Below are 22,187 nucleotides of genomic sequence, written 5' to 3'. Positions count from 1 at the left end.
TAACTTCAAATCAATAGGTAAGGATAAACATGAATGATGTGTTCATATAATTCATTCTCAAGGAAGTGAACCGGTTTTTTTCAAGCGCCTATCATTTTGGCCATGATCGTTTTTAGCACTGAAGTAGCCTTTATTTACGTTCACGGAATTTTAATGACAAATAAACACAGGAAAGTCGACATAAAAATACATCCGTGTTTCTCAACGTTTACTTTTCATTTGGCATACTTTTGCATTGATTGGATAAGTTCCATAAAAATAATATCGCTCAAATTCAAATATTAACTTTTGGCTCCGGTCAGTCGGTCATTGAATTGTGGTCTTCAGCAACCCATACTTGTCGTAAAAGATGACTATGCTTGTCGTAAGCGGCGACTAGCGGGATCGGGTGGTCAGGCTCGCTGACTTGGTTGATGCATGTCATCGATCCCAATTGCGTGGATCGATGCTCATGATATCAATCCTTGGCTTTCTGGTCCAGATTCGATTATTTACCTACAGCCGTCATATACCTGGAATATTGCTAAACAAATAAAAATATAAATTATAATAATTGAATTGTTGGAATTTTAGTCACCAAATTATTGACAGCACAAAAGCCATGGCATTCGTGCCTCCGTCAACCGTATGAAGGCTGTCACGTGCAGCGCAGTACTCAATTTCGCACGCAGATGCCAACGATGTCACGGAGCTCGTGTTGCACGTGCATTAACCATGCAAAGAATTTCCGTGAATGAATACATGAGCGTGATGCACGTGGAAATGACACGGAGTCACTGTTGTGGCAGCACGTGGAAATGGAGCACAGCATGCGCGATATCTGATAATGACTTAAACGTTACAGAATGTCGAAGTTTGTTAAAGGAAATAACAGTTGTGTTTAGATTACGATTAAAGTCAATTCGAAAATAGAGTCCCCTGTTATTACAACTACCAAACATGAATAATTTGTCCAATCTATAATTTATATATCAACAAGGCTTACATATTTTCTAAATAAGGAATGCAAGAAATTTGTCGGAGCAAGACTACCAACACGAAAACAAAAAAAGCCATACGAAACATGTTAACAATCTTGGCTGGTCTAATTTAAGATTGTAACGTGAGAATTCCGTAGATTTATCTCTTTCTGGCAAACAAACATAGCATCGTAAAATGTAATCCTGCGCCATGACTGGAATTTATATATATATATTACTAAAAGCCTAGGCAAGTCTAGATCAAACTATCCGGGGAAGAAAAGGTCTCCAGAAACCCATGTTTGCCGTAAAAGGCGACTGTGTTTGTCGTAAGAGGCGACTAACGGGATCGGTTGGTCAGGCTCACAGACTCGGTTGAAGCATGTCATCGACCCCAATTGTGTGGATCGATGCTCATGATATCAATCACTGGATTGTCTGGTCCAGACTCGATTATTTTCAGACCGCCGTCATATAGCTGGAATATTGCTGAGTGCGGCGTAAAACAACAAACCATCTAGATCAAACTAAACCAAGTCTAGTTTCGTTCATTCCACAAACAAGCCGAAAAACAGCAGAGGGGGGGAGATAAAAAATATTTTAAAGAAATGTTTTCATTAACTAAGTGTTAGTCTACGAAAACGTTTCCTGGCTTTTCCCTCTCATCGCCTCAATCGGGGGCACGGGGGGCCCAGTCGTCTAAGGCGCCGCGATTCGCTGTGCAGAGTTGTGTCCCTTGGACACGCCAGAAACCTATGATTGTGGGTTCGAATCCCGGTTCGCCCCGATTATGTTTCTAGGTTTGTCAGCACCATACCCGTGCTCGTGGGTTTCACCGAAGTGGTAAACGTCTGAGACCTGTATCACTTCGGGCTTTCCTCCCACATTAAGCTGACACGCCGTGATATAACTGGAATACTGTTAAAAGCGGCGTTAAACCCAACTCACTCACTCACTCTCGCCTCAATCCACATTGGGAGGAACCAGTATGGGAATTGGAGTCACCAGTTTACGTGACTGCCACGTGACACAAGACAGTAGTGACCCTATTATAAATAGATCTTCCCGAGGCAAGGGAGTTAACTGACTACAAAAGTCCAGTTTCCACCCTTGACGAACTAGGCTGGTATTATGGAGTTACATTTTGGCTGGACTCACGAAACTATGCATAGTCCAATCAAAATCGCGCAACGAAATCGAAATCCGGTTCGTAAAACTGTCATGCAGATTTCGGTCGATTGCAGGATTTGCAAAGCATGTGCACTGCCAACTCGTTGTCAACAGCTATTTACCTAATCTTTTCATGTTTTTAATTAAGGTGCTCGCGTGATTTGATGCACTTCGCGATGTAAGACCCGTTTTCTCACAATATAGATCTTGATTGTTGATCAGATCGTCTTGACTAGGCGCCGCCATTTTGTTTGAAACAAATGCAAGCGATAGTGATTAGGTGGAACGTGATTGGTACATAGGAGAGGCATATAAGGGACATAACTCGTAAAAGCCACAGGAATTCCAGCCAAGTTCGGCAAGGGTGGAAACTGGACTTTTGTAGTCAGTTAACTCCCTTGCCTCGGGAAGGTGTTATAAACATTGCTCGATATCCAACTTCTATATACTATATAAATAGTTTTTTTAACATTCCATCACGTACAAATTAAACTGCCGGCCAAAAGAAGGCATACGATTAAAACTTGGATTTGACCAAATAATTACAAACGTTATGATTACGTTACTAGGCTGAAAACAGTCGCCGAAACACTGCAAACTTAAGGCTTAAAACACAACTATGATACCCTCAGCAAATACATCACCATCGAATAACCATTTCTTGTTTGTTTCATTTTAGCTACCATCAATCATTGGGGTATACGTTCTCTTTCCCCGTAAGTCATGGTACCCCAATTGTGTAGATCGATGCTCATGATGTCAATCACTGGATTGTATTGTCAAAACTCGATTATTTACAGACCACCGTCATATAGCTGGAGTTATGTTGAGGTCGGCGTTATACAACAAACAAACAAACAAACAAACAAACATAATAGCCAATACAGTCCATGCAAGTCTACAACAGTTGGAACAGCTAGGTTACCGCTGTTTCTTTAAATGAAGAGAGTTTCTGGGCTCCTTTTTATTACATTTTATCAAGATATTTTAACAGCTGGTTTTTTTCTGTAACATATCTCCTTTTAAGAGTAGTAAGTCTATCCCCGCTTTCTCTTTCGCCATTCCTACGATCGACAGCGCGGAAAAGTCAGAAATGTTTAAATTCAATTCTGATGTTTTAGATCTTGAAAATTTCCACAAATACCATGTGGTATCCGTCACGAATGGCATTGAAATAAGTAAAATAGATAAGGAAAACCTGCATTTGATTAAATGACCCGAGCGTGTTCTCAATGCAAGAAATCATCCTCGACTGCATATTGCTTAATGCCTGAAACGCGATTTCGCTGATATGACAGAAGATAATACTTACAGGATCTTCCTTTGAAATATCTAAAGTCTAAATACTCGATCCTATTTCATGTCATGAAAGCAATGGCATTGCTAGAAGCAACATAAATACCAATCCTGTACACAGCTTGCATGTTTGTTTGTTTGTTGTTTAACGCCGCACTCAGAAATATTCCAGCTATATGACGGCGGTCTGTAAATAATCGAGTCTGGAACAGACAATCCAGTGATTGACAAGATGAGCATCGATCCACACAATTGGGATACGGTGACATGCATCAACCAAGTCAGCGAGCCTGACCACCCGATCCCGTTAGTCGCCTCTTACGATAAACATGGCCGCCTTTTACGGCAAGCATGGGTTGCTGAAGACCTATTCTACCCCGGATCTTCACGGGTCGCTTGCATTTAAACTGCCGGGCAAAAGAAAGTAAACCAATGGTTAATGGTGGCTTAAAATGAAAGAAATAAGAAATGGTTACTCGATGGTGATATATTTGGTACGAGTGTCATTGTTGTGTTTTGAACCGTAAGTTTGCAGTGCTTCGGCGTCTGTTTTGAGCCTAGTAACGTATTTATAACGTCTGTAATTATTTGGTCAATCCAAATTTTAATCGTATGCTTTCTTTCGGCCGGCAGTTTAGTTTGTACGTGATGGGATCTTAAAAAAACACTATTTATATAGTTTATAGAAGTTGGATACCGAGCAACATTTATATAAGGGTCAGTACTGTCGCAGATTGTTTTGTGTCACGCGGCAGTCACGTAACGTTTTGATAACGTCTGTAATTTCTTTTTTTTTTATCAAATCCAATTTTCAAGTGAGTGAGTGTGTGAGTTGGGTTTAACGCCCGAAGTGATGCCCAATTTTCATGTGTATACTTTCTAAACTATTTAATTTCAAGCGTCAGGTACACGGGTGACCAAGCGTCGAATTTCGATGAGCAGAGTTGCTTCCCTTAGCCCTACCAGGATCCGCCGATCACAGGCTTTTAAGTCTTCATTAGTTCAAGGTGTGTGAGCCAATTAAAAGTCCCCTGCAGTGTTACTACAGAGTAAATATGACGGCATATAACGGGATCTGCCGATAGTAACCGAGGTGTTATATATAATAGTATTGCTTTCGAAGACAACCAACAAAGTTTTGCTTTCTTAACAGGAACCTCTCGAACATTTCAGTGTATGCTTGCAGGTTTTTCGTGAACATGCTTGCCATTTTTTACAGCCAAATCACAAGTCCTCCAGTTTTTTAGTTATTTCAACACGGTGTTTTTTATATTGTTAACATAATCACCAGCACGCGCACATGGCGTTGTTGATAAAACCAATATTACTGTTATAAACGTAATGAGGTATGGATTCGTCGATAATCAGAGCTGTTCAACGGAAGTTATGCCATTGAAAATGCGTCTCGATCGATCGCCAAAATCACCAAGCCAAATCATTAAATTGCATTTTTTCTTAAATATCATTTTTAAACAACCCTATCAAAATATATTACAATTTGGGTTTCACTGAGATTTGCTCACGCCTCATCCACGCATATAGCATGATTTACTTCAGTTGACGTCACCACGTGCATGGGCGAGTTTATTTATTCCATAAACAATGGACATGTTTTCAGGACAAGTGCAGATGGACCCGTGAAGACCCGGGGTAGAATAGACCTTCAGCAACCCATGCTTGCCATAAAAGGCGACTATGCTTATCGTAAGAGGCGACTAACGGGATCAGGTGGTCAGCCTTGCTGACTTGGTTGATGCATGTCCATCCCAATTGGGTAGATCGATGCTCATAATGTCAAACACTGGATTGTCTGGTCCAGACTCGATTATTTACAGACCGCCATCATATAGCTGGAATATTGCTGAGCGTGGCGTTAAAAACAAACAAACCAATAAACAAACAAACCCGTCTTCACAGCGATGAACAGTGAATAATTGGCATGGCGATTTTTGGAAATGAGTAGTGTCAATATTCATCGAACATTGCAAAGTTTCACTAACTTTAAGTTGCCTTTAGTGAACTTGCATGTAATGGAGACAGTGGGCACTTAAAAAATATTGAATCTCCATTAACTTTATCGGGACTTTACTTATAAATCAAAAGAATGCCTGCAGTTTTAAATGTCAGAAGCTATCTCCAATTATGCAGTCACCGTGCACCAAATTACTTAAACGGCAGAAATGTATAAATCGTTAAAATTCTTCACAGCCGCATCACATGATCAAAATCGTAAAGAAGACATTGTGTCTCTAGCTTACTGTCGCGAGTTATCTCCGCTTCTTTACTGCAACGAAATGTATGGTTTGCACGTGCAGCACACGCCCCCAGATCGTTTGACACCTGCAGTGTATCGGGGTGCACACCATGTGATCAAATAGCGATCTCTCATTGGCTAGCTACTTCGAACATGTAATCCTACACCATCTGTCAGTCCGTGTGCGTGAAGCTCGTGCTCAGACATTGACAAGACAAATTGACACAGAAACACATCAAATTCCAGTCTGTGATTTCCATGTGCACGACATGAACATCTGCGCGCAACGAAATAGAGTCCCAGCGCGCAACTCCTCTCGAAATGGATGCTCGATGATTTAAACAAAATGAGTGAGTGAGTGAGTTGGGTTTAACGCCGCTTTTAAGATTATTCCAGTTATATCACGGCGTGTCAGCTTAATGGGGGAGGAAAGCCCGAAGTGATGGAGGTCTTAGACGTTTACCACTTCGGTGAAACCCACGAGCACGGGTATTGTGCTGACAAACCTAGAAACATAATCGGGGCGAACCGGGATTCGAACCCACAGTCATAGGTTTCTGGCGTGCCTAAGGGACGCAACTCTGCACAGCGAATCGACTAGGCCACCCGTGCCTCCTTAACAAAATGAAGTTAGTAAAGAGAAGAATAAGCTAAATGAAAATATAAATGTGCTATTTGTTTATTATATTGAATTGGTGTTTTACTGTATTTAATCTGTCAACGTAAATAATACACTTGACTCTAAACATTGAAGACACACGGGTAGAACGATCCTCACCGAGATGGTAATTCTTATTTTAGATTGTCAACTAATGAGTTCGCACAAAGCGTTTAGCACATAATGGTAGCTGGGGTTATTATTACAAAAATCAGATAATGTGATATAGTTCACTACGTACAACATAAACGACTTTTCCAAGTGGAGTAGAAGGGGTTTACTACGGAAGCCTTTTAGGGCCATTTGGTTTTTTCTTTTTTTTTCTTGAAATTTTAAGATACTAAGTTGAAATTACAAGATACTAAGTTGAAATTTCATGATACATACTAAAATGAAATTTCAAGATAATGGATCTTGAAATTTCAAGATAACATCTGAAGAAAAAAAGAAAACGAACAAATGGCCCTAAAGGCTTCCGTAGTTTACGCCGATTTTTAGAAAACAATGCAGCAATATCAGATCGGATAACACCAGGAAGGAACTTAACAACCATATTGAGAATCGAACACGAGGTTTTGGCGTGACTAGCGAACGCTTGACCACAAGGCCACCCCGCCATCCCGAATTTATTACATTTAAACTTAATATAGATGAGTCGTCACGCAAAATACATTTATATACCCTTGGGAATGGCGATTAAGATTGAGGCCCATTTGTTTTTTTATTGTTTAACGCCGCACGCAGCAATACTTCTGCTGTATGACGGCGGTCTGTAAATAATCGAGTCTTGACCACACAATCCAGTGATTGACATCATAAGCATCGATTTACACAGTTGGGAACAATGTGTTAACCAAATACCAGTGCGCCTAACCTTTCTTTCCTCCTCCCTCACCTCCCCCAACCCCACCCCCCTACCCCAGCCCAATGCCCCTCTCTTACCTCCAACCTCACTCCCCAACCCCGTCTGTCCGCGAGAAAATGTGAAACATAGTTTCAACAGATAACATTTTCTTGCCAATTCCAGTTCTTTACCCTTCCAAATTCAAGGAGAAATCTGGTCGCAGAAATATAAACTTTGCTTCAAGTGTCAACAAAGTTAGAACTTTAATCTGCGTCAATGTCAATTAATTCGGCAGAGTGGTCAGAAATCGTAATTGTAACCATTTAGATATTGAGATTGGCGGAGAGAGGTTATATATTTCAGCTCACAAGACAGATAATTAAGATAGCCAGTCTGGCACCTGGATTTGTGTTTACCAGCAAGAAACATCTGAAAGTAGCCACGGGCATCGGCCAGGCGCTTATTTCGCATCCCGAAGTCTCCCCCCCTCCCCCTACCCCCCCCCCCCCCCCCCCTTCACACACACACACACACACACACTCTGTATACAACCCTATAAGCCAAACAACAACCCAAAAACAACCACCCCACCCCCCAAAAAAACCCCAACAAAACAACAAATCAACGAATCATGAAAGAATAAAATACAAATTATATATATATAGTATATATATACACCCTCCCCAACCCTCCTCTGTCTCACGTAAGGGCCTCAGACGTCTCCCACAAGATATTTACAAGAAATACCTGCCTTGATATTCAGATAGGTTAGTCATTACTGGGGTATTTCCATTTGGGCTTTACGGCAGTGTAGGAGGGGGCCGTCTCGTAGCAACTTTATCTCTCGTAATTTCCTTTTATTCTCGGGTAAAACGTGTTTTGAATCCCCAGCCCGCGCCGTCTCCCACAACTAGCTTTTCACAGAAATTACAGGCAGAGACGGTTTCCCAGTCCCCAGCTCGAGGCCGGCTTTAATTGGCCACCACCAACAACCAGATTAACAGCCTGCTGACAGCGCGGATTAGAGTGTAGCTCATTTCAAATTATGGCGTGATGTATTGTCAATGCTAGCAGCATAAAGAGCCCCATTTGTTGTTGTAATTGTGTTCGTCTATATATACCAACACATTTGTAGCGTTTCATCAGTTGTGATTGTAAGTGTTGGTCGCGCGATGAATATTTCTACTTTCTTTTGTATGTTTCTACATGCTTGCCATAAAAGGCGACTATGCTTATCGTCAAAGGCGACTAACGGGATCGGGTGGTCAGGCTGGCTGACCTGGTTGATGCATGTCATCGTATCCCAATTGGGTGGATCGATGCTCATGATATCAATCACTGGATTGTCTGATCCAGACTCGATTATTTACAGACCGCCGTCATATAGCTGGAATATTGCTGAGTGCGGCGTTAACAACAAACAAACAAACAAACAAACAAACAAAGCATATTTACTCACATCCACATGGGGTATTGGCAGTTTTCTTTCGAGTATTCAAGGGATCCATTGGTCCAGTCTATTTGAGTATTTTCAAACTAATGAATAAAACTAATTCTGCGCATGTGACATCTGATTTGAATCTGTTCATCTGTGGCACACGTCGCAAAAGCTCACAACAGCGGTGCACAGATCTAAATAAGTCTAGCGCTTCCGTGTTTTATCACTGCAGTAGAGTTCCTGTAAATGTGATACCTGCATTCAATCAGTTACTATAAATATGTAGAGAAACACGGAAGACTGACATCTAGTCTCTGAAATAAAAATATTTTACAGAAAAAACAACAAAAACATTTGTCAAATTATCTGAATACAGTGTGATACTAAGGAGCCAAGAGGCTCTCTTCATTTTCAGAAACTGCAGTAATCTTAACGAGTAATATAGACTTGCATAGGCTGTATTGAAAATATTTCTTTCGGAGTCTGTGTGACAGACTAAGAGACAGGCAAGCTCAAACGAATACTTGGTTACTAATGCACAGTGTTGTTTGTTTGTTTGTTTGTTTGCTGTTTGTGTTTTAACGCCGTGAAATAAATGGATAAAATTGTACATATTATCTACTCGTGATTTTTATATTGGTCTTATCGACTCTTCAGTGTCCACTTCTAATAAACAGAGCTGCCAGAACGATGCTCTCCTTCTCAAATTGCTAATCATTACTTGGAGTAATTAACTAATTGACCTGCTTGATGACCCAACGGGTCTTGTACCGCTACCATGCGTTTCGAATTGGTGGGGTTGGAGAGGGGAAGTGTTTACACCTTATCAAACATTTTCGCTACATGTTCAGAAATGCACAGATGTAGTGTATATTGGTTGTGGTTTTCACATTCGTTAGGTTACTGAGTGGCTGCTAGATCCACGGTGTTGTTTAACGTCGCACTCAGCAATATTCCAGCTATGACGGCGGTCTGTAAATAATTCAGTGGTTGACATCATGAGCATCGATCTACGATACTATTCGTTTTTTAAATATTTTTCCTTCATGCGTATTCGTACGCAAGCACTCACACTTACTTGGGTAATGGTGATGTTTTTTGCGTACTTGACACAAATACGCAGATTATACGCAGAGGCTAAGATGCTATAAACTTGATGAGTATTACTTACAAATATTAGATATAAACTGTTTAAACTTACAAATGTCGTTTCGAATCACACAAATCCCCGTTCTCAAAATGTAAACATCTTTTATCTCACCTTCAACATGAATATCGGATTCTGACTGTGAACCATTCTGATATTTACAATGTACCCCGCCATGTAAGGTACATTTCGAGTGCACCAAGTTAACCAGGTCAGCGAGCCTGACCACCTGATCCCGTTACTCGCCTCTTACGACAAGCATAGTCGCCTTTCACGGCCAGAATGGGCTGCTGAAGAATGGGTCGCTGAAGACCTATTCTACCCCGGATCTTCACGGGTCTAGTAAATATGCAATGGCGACAGTAAGATATCGGAAGTCACGTGAGCTCAGCCCTAGGGCAAACTCAACTCCAGCATGAACCACTTGGTAGCTATTGGTTGGTTGGTTTGTTGTTTTACGCGGCACTCAGCAATATTCCAGCTATATGACGGCGGTCTGTAAATAATCAAGTCTAGACCAGACAATCCAGTGATCATGAGCGCCGATCCACGAAATTGGGATACGATGACATGCATCAACCAAGTCAGTGAACATGACCACCCGATCCCGTTGGTCGCCTCTTACGCCAAGCATAGTCACCTTTTACGGCAAGCATGGGTTGCTGAAGACCTATTCCACCCCGGATCTTCACGGGTACATAAGCAATGTTATCATGATCAGTATATGTCATTAATAATTTGATATAGAACAGGTAATTTACAGGTAATAAACGATTGCAACGCGGGAGCTTAATGCGACCCGTGTTCTCCTTCTACGCAACTTAATTAACCGGTGACTTTCTCAAGAATGATTTTGAAAATAATGTCTCTGACCCAAAGGCCTCGATTTGACAGCAGTCTACTAAATTACAATTTATTGCTCTTAAATTTATGAGCTGACATTAACAAATGTTTTAGCCGAATAAAAAAACACCCACCAGAGAAATGGTTTATAAAGAAATCGATAATTCGACGCTGCAGTTAAAGAAATAACACGTTTCACTGCATAACAAAATAAACAAGTCAATCACCGTTATGTTTACACGCGGCCTACGCTTTCAATGCATCTTTTGACATGCTACCGCATAATAACTTGTCGATTTCAACCGAGTTGTCAATATCAGGTGTACTTCCCGAATCTTGTCTATAGCACACGTTCAAACAATGACCTATGGCATTGGTTTCCATTAGCAACGCAGACGAAGGGCTCTTGCAAGAGTACATGTGTGTATTATTGTGCGACAGTACCTATATTTATACACAGTTGATTAATACTTGTTCGCAGTTTTTTCCGAGCAACCCGTGTGTATGTCTGAAGACTACGTTGTTCACTGCGCGTTTTTTACGATTCTGTGTTCCTAAGATAGAAAAGAATGTAGTCTAAAAATACTTGATTAGAGTTTTCGTGAGAAACAGTTTTGCCTCAAACGTCTAGTCGTATCGGTTAATGTCGGTTTGGTTAACAGAAATATTTCTCATCAGTTTGCAATTGTTCAACAACACAAACATATATAATATTTTTTATATATATATATTCTTGAGTGCCATATAAAATTATATTTTCTATATGGTTTTCATCATAGGTCTTCAGCAAACCATGCTTGCTGTAAAAGGCGACTCTGCTTGCTGTAAAAGGCGACTCTGCTTGCTGTAAAAGGCGACTCTGCTTGCCGTAAAAGGCGACTCTGCTTGCTGTAAAAGGCGACTAACGGGATCGGGTGGCCAGGCTCGCTGACTTGGTTGATGCATGTCATCGTATCCAAATTGCGTGGATCGATGTCAAGATGTCAATCACTGGGTTGTCTGGTCCAGACTCGATTATTTACAGATCGCCGTTATATAGGTGGAATATGGCTGAGTGCGGCGTTAAACAACAAACAAACAATCATTATGTCGCTGGGATATCACATGTTGTTCTCATGTATCCTCTTTAAACAGTTTTTCTCTATACTTGAATACTACTGCGGTTGTACAAACTAAACTGACGTGCAAAAGAAAGTATACACTTCTCAAAATTGGATTTGACCAAAAACGAACAAACGTTATGATTACGTTACTAGACTGAAAACAGTCGCCGAAACACTGCAGACTTAAGGTCCAAAACACAGCTATGATACCCGCATCAAATACATCACCATCGATTAACCACGTCTTGTTTGTTTTATTTCAAACCACCATCAAACATGTATACAGTGAACTACGGTTATAACGAACTCGAAGGGACCACTAACTTTAGTTTGTTATAACCGTAGTTCGTTATAAGCATATATACAGCATAACAATAGTTAATAGTCGGGACCAAAAAATCAGTTCGTTATATCCGTCAGTTCGTTATAAGCGTGTTCGTTATAAACGTAGTTTACTGTACTTTCTTTTGCCCGGCAGTGTACTTAGAGGTAGTCATCGAGCGTTAGTGTTCTGCTTTTTGTGATCACGGAGGTGTTCTATAGTATAAACTGGTTAACACTGGTCTCCTGTTCAGAAAGTGAGTGAGTTGGGTTTAACCCCGCTTTTAACAGTATTCCAGTCATATCACGTCGTGTCAGCTTAATGTGGGAGGAAAGCCCAAAGTGATGCAGGTATCAGACGTTTACCACTTCGGTGAAACCCACTAGCACGGGTATGGTGCTGACAAGCCTAGAAACATTATCGAAGCGAACCGGGATTCGAACCCACAGTCATAGGTTTCTGCACGCAACTCTGCACAGCGAATCGCGGCGCCTTAGACGACTGAGCCACCCGTGCCCCCTCTGTGCTGAAAGGGAAGTCCATTGTGACGTATTGAGATCATGTGTTAACGAACGTCCTCAAGCTTTTGGGTGTTATTCGATGTCTTCCTTTAAAACAATATCAAATCGATTGTCTCGTCGTCAATTTCATTTGCATCAATATTTGTGTGAACTAACGGGGAAAAGGTGAAATAAAATGTTTAAAACAAAAAAATAATATTTGTGTGAACTGCCCGAGGTGTTCTCAAGAAGTAAGAAGTGAATCTGATTGGTTACCTCACGGGTCACGTGACTTGACCCAAAGACCAAACTCATTTTAATGCTACATCAAATTTTCAATAAAAGCTAACAAAAGTCTTCAACAAAGGTTACTATTGCCACAGTGATGTGTCCATTTGTAAAACCTTCAAAGAGCATCAGACGACTCTTGCTCAAAAGTTGTTTGGTCAAGATTACAACATTCAAGGCCTTGGTAAAGTAGCAGATATGTGGGGGACATTTAAAAAATTTGACACATCAGTGTCAAAAATGATGTCAGATGCGATTCCCTACTTTGACTTGTACCATATGTTCCCGTGTTTTTTCATGTGAACAATTGACTTGCCTTTGCATGTGTTTGTGAGGGGCAGGATACGCTCACATTTTCGCGAACATCTGGTATAGTTATTACGTTCGTTGCCATCATTACCTCAATCATCATCATCATCATCATCATCATCATCATCATCGCGATTATCCCATCCTCACCATTTTCATTGTCGTAGAATCATTCTCATCATATATATCACCATCATCATCATCGTCGTCGTCGAGAAATCATTTAACCTGTGAAAATCCGGGTTAGAATAGGTCTTCAGCAACCCATGCGTGTCGTAAGAGGCGATTAACTGGATCGGGTGGTCGGGCTCGCTGACTTGGTTGATGCATGTCATCGTATCCCAATTGCGTAGATCGATGCTCGTGATGTCAACCACTGGATTGTCTGGTCCAGACTCGAATATTAACAGACCGCTTTCATATAGCTGGACTATTGCTGAGTGCGGCGTTAAACAAGAAACACATATAAAATCAGTCTCACCATATGCATCATCATCGTCGTCGTCGTCGTCGAAAACTCATCTTCACCATCATCATCGTAAAAGTGTCATCATCATAATAAGCATCGTAAAATCGTCCTCACCATAGTGATCGGCCTCTTTAAATCATTATCATCAATATAAAATCATTTTCATGATCATTATAGTTTCGATGTCATATTTGTCGTAATAATCATCATCATATTAATCTTTAGCATCAACATCATCCCCACGTCTACACGGAAAATTGTCACAACCCCCTTCCTGATCAATATACGAAAGAATTCATGATGGTCATTATCTGTTTCCCTCTGTATCTTCCATGCGAAGCTTCATCCAACCTCAGTCCGTCAGACCTTGGCGATGCTCTCCAGTAAATGCCTCGTATTGATTAATAGCAGCTCTGGACTAGTTAATATCCGAAATACATCTCGCAGAGACATCCATTATCGATGCAACTTCTACATAGTGGTCTACAAAGCGTTGCCGTATGTCTGACCGGCGATATCCGCCATGACTGCCTGACCTGGTCAGTTCAGATGACACTGCTTGGGCCATCAGAAGGGAAACAAGCCACGAGGGTCCTATATCCGCCTCACAAGCTCAGGGCTCTACCATATGTCCCTTACGTGTCTCTTATATACCTGGCGACACGAAATCATAAAGTTTAAAGGGCCGACCATTCAATATTGATGGGCTGGGATTTGAATTGGTTTCCATTTTGGTCTTCAAAACAAACAATTTCTCTAAGGCCACACGGACCCCCACCTCCCCCTCCCCAAACCTCTACACACACTAACACACACACACACACTAACACACACACACACACTAACACTAACACACACACAACACACACACACACAACACACACACACACACACACAAACACATACACGCACGCACGCACGTACGCATGAAATGATACTGAGACCCACCCACCACCAAACCCCCACCCCACACGCCCACCTCCCCTTTTCAGACACCTATAATGACTGCGCACTTGGCACACAAACACACACACACACACCCACACACACACACACACACCACCACCAAACCCCCACCCCACACGCCCACCTCTCCTTTTCAGACACCTATGGTGACTGCGCACTTGGCATAGGCATATGGGTACTGTGTACACACACACACACACACACACACACACTTAATCTCCATTCCAAAAGAACCTAGTTTGCGGTTCGCCCCTAATACCGTTTTATGCAGACATACAAATGACAAAGTGCATCTCTCTTGTCAAGTACCGTTATTCTGTAAGGGTCATGGTAAAAATGCATTTTATCCCCAGCTGGAACCGATATCTGAATCAATAGATCATCTGCATCACTTTCTCTGTTCTCTGTATGGCAAGGAAGTACCAGCAGCGGTTGTGCCCGTCAAACCTAAGCAGTTGGGTACCCAAACGTATTTTTATTAATCCTACCAGTCAACAAAACCACAAATGACAAGATTACCGCATCTCATTTCTAATGTATGAACATATATTAAGAGTACAAAATGTATCGCCCGAAACAACCGAGACATATGTTGGTGTTTCTTGGGATAATGACTCGCCGATATCAACTGATAAGCGCACATATTACACCTATTCACAACACGAGCCTACCGCACGCCCAATTTACACAGAGCATTCAATAATACTCTCAACAAACAAACATGATCGCTCCCATTGCGAGACTATGTATTCAGATCCACCAGATCCTTCCCTACTCCCCGGCTCTGGGGCAAGGGAGCGATAGAGTTATTGATGTAAACAAACCACCTCTACGAACCGCTATCATATCATTTCTAACGGTTGCACGGGCAGGAAAATGTCTGCACGTGCTTAAAAAATGAGTCGCGTGCCGAGCGCGTGCCTTAAACGTTACGACCAGTTCCCTACAAGTGGGTAAGCGCTGGTGTCGCTAGAAAACGCATGCTCATTTCGAAGACAGAGATCACCTACACTATCTCGCGTGATAACAACCAAACGATCAACTGAAGCATAATTACACATGTTTTAGCTTATAATCAATGCCACCAAACAAGATAGGGAGAGATCGCGTTCTGAAAATGCTGTAAATTTTTAAACACCTTGCGCTGAATGCGCTATAGATAAGCTCAGTTGGCGATAAACGATCCAGCGACAAGACATTACATACCTTTATGCATTCCGGTGAAACGGTCCTTTAGCACTGTCAATTCGTAAATTTGTCCAAATTCTTCGAATATTGGTCTAAGATCCTTCTCCTCAAGATTCCTCGGTATTTGTCCAACGAACAGTTTAATTGCATCTTGGTCTTTCATCGGTATCGTTGTCGCTATTCCACCGTGTCCACCGACGCTCAACTCACCTACGATTCCGTTTTGAAGTACGGCAGCCATATTGTTGTAAATACTAACAGAGGGGGAAATGAAAGTTGCGCCCCAGCATCTTATTTACATAGATAATAATGGTTTCCCGGCATTCCGCGGGACTAATCAATTTCAGGGACTTCCGTGCGCCTAGCCGATCTCGCAGCTACCAGTGGCAATTAGCGCCAAGCTCTCTCTCTTCTTCCAGGCCTCAGAGGCGAGCTAGTTTGACAGACGCCGGTGTCAAGCACAGATCTTGTTGCTATCGAACACGAAAACATTAATAACATTTTTTGTTTATCACATTGCCCGAGAAACCTAACAGAATAGTGTATGGAAACCATAGACCAGTCTCGTTTTATTATTTATTCGACTCGGAGTTACCAAGAAAATATCGATCGGTTTTTCAGCCATCGCAAGGCTCTGTTTACGATTCTGTCAGAAGGTTAAGAATCTTGAACGTGACCGAGTTAGATTTTGGCAAGACCTACCGGTAATTATCAATATTTCAGAGGGTGAAATTACCCCTGCATTATTTGAAGACCGTCACTGAAGTAGCAATGGATGGCATGAACACTGAAAGAACGCTTTCAAGTGTTTTTTCGCAGTCAAAGACCGCGTGGAGCCGAAAATAGATGTGCGTGTTAAATACCTGCCTAACACGTGAGCCGTTCATTTCGCTACCTGCGGTTATGTGGCTCGTGTATATAGTTATATGCGGTGGCCAATGCAGGTTTAAACCATCCCGAAACAGATCCCCAGGGAAGGTATTTTGTTGTGTTGAGAGGGCTTCGTGGATTTAATTTCATTGCATTGTCGTTTGCTGCTACAGATTTCGTACTGATTGTTTCACGGGATTATTTAATAATTTTGAAAATTAAATTATTTGTCAGTATTATCATAATGGGAAAAATATATGCATATGAGTTGGAGGGTCGAGTGCATGCATGTATGCATGCAACGTGTGTATGAGTTTGAGGTATGTTTGTTCATGCGTCAGCGCAGGGGGTAATAATATATATACTTCAAGATTTTTTGGTACTAGTTTTAAAAAGAAGTTTCGGAAGGAGGAAGCGGAGCCATCAACAAATAAACAAATAAACAAACAAACACATAAATATAGGCAGGCAGGCTGGTTAGATTAACATCTAGTCTCTGAAATGAACATATATTACCAAAAAACATAAGAATTATAAGGAGCCCAGAGACTCTCTTCATTTTCTGATACGGCTGTAATCAGACTTGCCAAACATTATAGACTTGCATGGGCTGTATTGGGCATATTTGTGTCAGGGTCTGTATGACAGACTAGCATAGCAGGCTGGTATGCAAGCAAGGAAGCAAACAAACAAGTTATCAAATTAATAACTGTCATGTATGTTGTGATATAACTGGGGAACGGGTAGCCCAGTCGTCTAAGGTGCCGCGATTCGCTGTGCAGAGTTGCGTCCCTTGGGCACGCCTGAAACCTTTGATTGTGGGTTCGATACCCGGTTCGCCCCGATTATGTTTCTAGGTTTCTCCGCACTATACCCGAGCTAGTGGATTTCACCGAAGTGGTAAACGTCTAAGACCAGCATCATTTCGGGCTTTCCTCCCACATTAAGTGATATAACTGGAATCTGTTTAAAGCGGCGTTAAACCCAACTCACTCACTCACTCTGATATAACAATCACAGTATCCACCGTTAGTGAGTTCGATTGTCACCACTAAGACGTGGCTCAATTCACAAACTTGGTTCTGACCGCCTCCGTGGCCTATATGTAGAGTGTCCGCCCGGAGAGCGGAAGGTCCGGGGTTCGATCCCCGGCTGCGTCATACTAAAAGACGTTAATAGATGGTACTTGTTGTTACCCTGTCTGGCGCTCGGCATTAAGGGGCTAAAACAAGGACTGGACGGCTCGGAGTCAGTATACTGTGTCTGAGTGGGGTATTCATGTTAAACTGCGGCATGGTATCTCAGTGAGCTAGCACTATAAATCGGCATAAGTCCGGACTAGTACAAGCAGCCACACACACACGTGCATGCACGTCGCTATATAAGTGCAATAATCTTGGACGCGACGTTAAACCCAATTTCACCACACCTCACCTCACAAACTTGGTCCACTCTGTGAAGCCCACTCTTGGTGTCTCATGCCCTTATATGGCTTGAATTAGTGTTTGAAGGCGGTGTAACGCAATGCTCATGCGTTTTGGAAATGAACCTCGTCATACGGGTGCCAAGCGAGAGCACCACCCTCTGAACCAACCATCAAGACTGTGAGGATATCGGTTTCAATGAAATTACGTCTTAAATTCTTTTTTATTATAAAAACATCACTCTGGCAAATGGAAATCACTTCCTGGGTCCTTACATACCATTTTACATACAGTTCTTCAGCAACCCATACTTGCCATTATAGGCGACTAACGGGATCGAGTGGTCAGGTTCGCTGACTTGGTTGATGCATGTCAGCGTGTCCCAATCGCACGGGCTGCTGAAGACCAATTCTAAGCCGGATCTTCACGGGACCGTAAAATGGCACTCACTCAATCCATCTGCATCCAACTGAAGTAGAGTTTAGTTACTAAAAGAATTCTACTTTATAAATGAAGCCATTTCACAAACATATCAGTACCCGTGAAGATCCGGGGTAGAATAGGTCTTCAGCAACCCACGCTTGTCGTAAGAGGCGACTAACGGGATCGGGTGGTCAGATGGCTGATTTGGTTACGACAAACATTCGCCTTTTACGGCAAGCATGGGTTGCTCAAGACCTATTCTATTTCGGATCTTCACGGGTTAGAATGTCCGTAAGACATGAGTCCATGTTTTGCGACTGAGAGATATAATAAGTCATAATCCCAAATTAACATCCACTATTGGAGAGGTGCATTTTGTTTACCGTTTGTGTCTTGCCTCACCCCACACTCAGAGATATTACATTTCTATACTCACAGCCTAAAAATAATACGATGTGGTCGTTTCCGGCACATACTCACAACGGAGGTCAGGAGAAAAAGACAACGGAAGTCCCTGTGTAGATTTGCGTCCCCTGAACGTGACAGAATCCCTGTCCTACCCCACACAACACCGTATCACCCCAACCAAAACAACACCGTACCACCCCAACCCAAACAACACCGTCCCACCCCACCCCACACAACACCGTCCCACCCCAACCCAAACAACACCGTCCCACCCCACCCCACACAACACCGTCCCACCCCACCACACACAACACCGTCCCACCCCAACACCCCACCACACAACACCGTCTCACACCACCCCACTCCATCACACAACATCGTCCCAACCCACCACCGTCCAACCCCACCCCACCAAACAACACAACACCGTCCCAACCCCCACACAACGCCGTCCCACCCCACCCCACAACACTGTCCCACCCCATCCCACCACACCACACCACACAACACCGTCCCACCCCACCCCACAACACTGTCCCACCCCACCACACCACACCACACAACACCGTCCCAACCCACACACAACACCGTCCCACCCCATCCCACACAACCCTGTCCCACGCCACCACACACATCCCCTTCCCGTCACAACTCCATCAACCACACGTCAACATTCCCCCCGCCCCTCCCCCGCCCCTCCCTCCTCTCACCTCCTCTCCCCTCCTCTTCACCTCTAGTACCTTTACTTCTGAAGGGAAAGGATGTCAAGCTAGACACAACGAGCCCTGTATACTTTGAGATCGGTACATTCCGGCAACTCCAGATTCTTCGTTTTGAAACGGTCTGCTGCTTTCTCTGAATAACCCAACTCCACCGTCCCAACAGACGGCATCAGACACTATTTTCAGCCATCAATGGCAAGAAATGGAGGCCTATTTTACAGTAACTATTGTTCTTTTGTATAACTAAAACATGTTTCCTATCACAGGAAATGAGCTTCCAGTATAAAAAATACATCCTCAGCATATATATCCTGAAACTAAAAACCATCTGTGTTCCGAATGCTTAAACCTGCAATTAAAAGTGCATTCGCGGCAATTGGCCAAAGGGAGACAACTTTGTCGGGCGAACCGCGGTTGCCTTTCTCGCCATCCTTCACTTGATATTTAATTTGCCGGCTAATAAATATCCAACACTTATATCAGGAAGACGAGGTGTTTATAAACAAACCTCGGTTCAGTGTTGGTGTAATATACACGTTTTTCGCTTGTGAGTCACTAGCTGCCAATCAACGTTTTGATATAACCAGCAGCCGTGAGACTGCGCTGAAATATTGCTCCATCCCTCCATCAGAGGTGTAACGCTGTTATATCGACGTCACGATGCATCGATATGTTCGTCCCTTCCCGATTCGTTCAGATGGTGCTTATGAAACATCGTCAGGAAATCAGCGTCCGCTGCAAATTCATACATAGGTAATATGCTCAAATTATCTGTTAGTAATTATTGTTGATATTAAGTTTAAAATCGCTATATGGCTGAACAAGGTGAGGTGAACTTGGGTTTAACGTCGCGTCCAAGATTATTGCACTTATATAGCGACGTGCATGCACGTGTGTGTGTGTGTGTGGCTGCTTGTACTAGTCCGGACTGATGCCGATTTATAGTGCTAGCACACTGAGATACCATGCCGCAGTTTAACATGAATACCCCACTCAGACACAGTATACTGACTCCGAGCCAACCAGTCCTTGTTTTAGCCCCTTAATGCCGAGCGCCAGACAGGGTAACAACAAATACCATCTTTTAACGTCGTTTGGTATGACGCGGTCGGGGATCGAAACCCCGGACCTTCCGCTCTCCGGGCTATGGCTGAACAAGTGTAGATTTAACGCACTTAATGAATTTTACGATTTTGACAAGGATCTATCATATGTAGATTAAGCGTAAGTGAGTGAGTGAGTGTAGTTCTTACGCCGCTTATAGTCCAGCGATATAACTGCGAGGGACACCGGAAATTGGCTTCAAACATTGTACCCGATGGGGAATCAAACTTCGTTTTCGGCGTGACGAGCGAACACTTTAACCACTCGGCTACCCTACCGCCCCTAAAGCGTAAGCGGAAACGGGAGATGGACATTCCAGGGGTGGTCACGCCTCCCTGTCAAGCATATAAACTGTTAACGCATGGCTTAATACTATGGGAGTTATTCATCTGAATCCAATTAATCAGTTAAGGGGGCGATGGGGTAGCCTAATGGTTAAAGGGTTAGCCTAACCACAAGCCTAAGGCCTGTGATCGATTCCCAACATGAAGCTTATTGTTGGTGCCCTCTCCTCCTGTGATATTGCTGGAATATGGCTCAAGGCAATGAAAACCATACACCCTCACTCATGAATTAACGAACACATCTTTTCAAAATCTGGCTGTAAAAAGGTGACAAAACAATTTCCACAACGATAAGAAATCTCTCCCCAAAGTGATGCCCACACATGCAAAGGCAAGTCAATTGTTAGCCTAAAAGAAACGGGAACATATGGCACAAGTCAAAATAGGGAATTGCATCGGACATTAATTTTGAAAATGTTAAAGCGGTACTGAGGAAGTGAATGGTGTTACCTTGATCGAACAATTGAGCAAAGATCGTATGAAGCTTTTTTTGAAACATAAACTAGCAAATAGTCTCATAGTTCACTGAAAAACAATTGTGATACAAACCGATGGTTTCATGTGGAGTTTGAGAGATACACCAAGGCCGTAGTATCACCGTGTACAAGTATCACTTGTCCCCAACTTGATTCACATACAACTTTTTTCTATAAACAATCTAGCCCCCCCCCCCCCCCCCCCCCCCCCCCCCCCACACACACACACACCACACCCCGGCTGGCTACGGCACTGTACACAGAAACAAGCACAACGGAAACTGACGCACAAAGACCGCCCGACTTGTAGTACAGAAATACCGACTCCTCTTAACTGGTGATACATCACGGTTGCGCCTTGTGTGTTTACGGCCAACAGAGATTGCCGTTGCAGGTCTTTTATCCTGGATGGATTTCCAGGTTGAAGACGTAAATTTAGCCTCCTGTGTAAACCACCCGCACGTGTGTTAGTCGCTTGTAATTAGTGAGCGGACCTAGTCGTGCCTCTCAAACGCGACCGTTTCAAATTGGTAGATGGCTGGCAGGAAATTCTGCCCTTCAAGATTAATGCGGAACCTGGGAATGGTTTAGGTGTAGGAGCTGATGCAGGAGCTGATTTATGCCTGCAGCTCAAGGCAATGAGGCATGCATGAGTAGAAGAT

At 42.8% G+C, this 22,187-nt stretch overlaps 1 protein-coding gene across 14 annotated transcripts in view; it reads right to left on the bottom strand.

Moving 5' to 3' along the window:
• LOC124140753 (CUGBP Elav-like family member 3-A) overlaps nucleotides 1–16,191 on the bottom strand; it is a 272,175-nt gene extending 255,984 nt beyond the window's left edge. For 5 of the 14 annotated variants that reach the window (XM_046508473.2, XM_046508477.2, XM_046508484.2 and 2 more), the window contains exon 1: nucleotides 15,773–16,184. In XM_046508473.2, the coding sequence (XP_046364429.1) occupies nucleotides 15,773–15,995 (223 nt within the window). In that variant the 5' untranslated portion in view covers nucleotides 15,996–16,184. Of the gene's footprint in view, nucleotides 1–15,772 lie in introns of all 14 variants that reach the window. The other 9 variants (XM_046508471.2, XM_046508482.2, XM_046508472.2 and 6 more) reach the window with 8 other exon arrangements.
• Nucleotides 16,192–22,187: the final 5,996 nt, after the last annotated feature.

This window comes from Haliotis rufescens, unplaced genomic scaffold, assembly GCF_023055435.1.
Source record: "Haliotis rufescens isolate VD_foot unplaced genomic scaffold, xgHalRufe1.0.p SCAF_60, whole genome shotgun sequence".
Taxonomy (NCBI): Eukaryota; Metazoa; Mollusca; class Gastropoda; order Lepetellida; family Haliotidae; genus Haliotis; species Haliotis rufescens.
The sequence above is the reverse complement of the archived record's forward strand: the minus strand, read 5'-3'. Positions and strand labels throughout refer to the sequence as shown.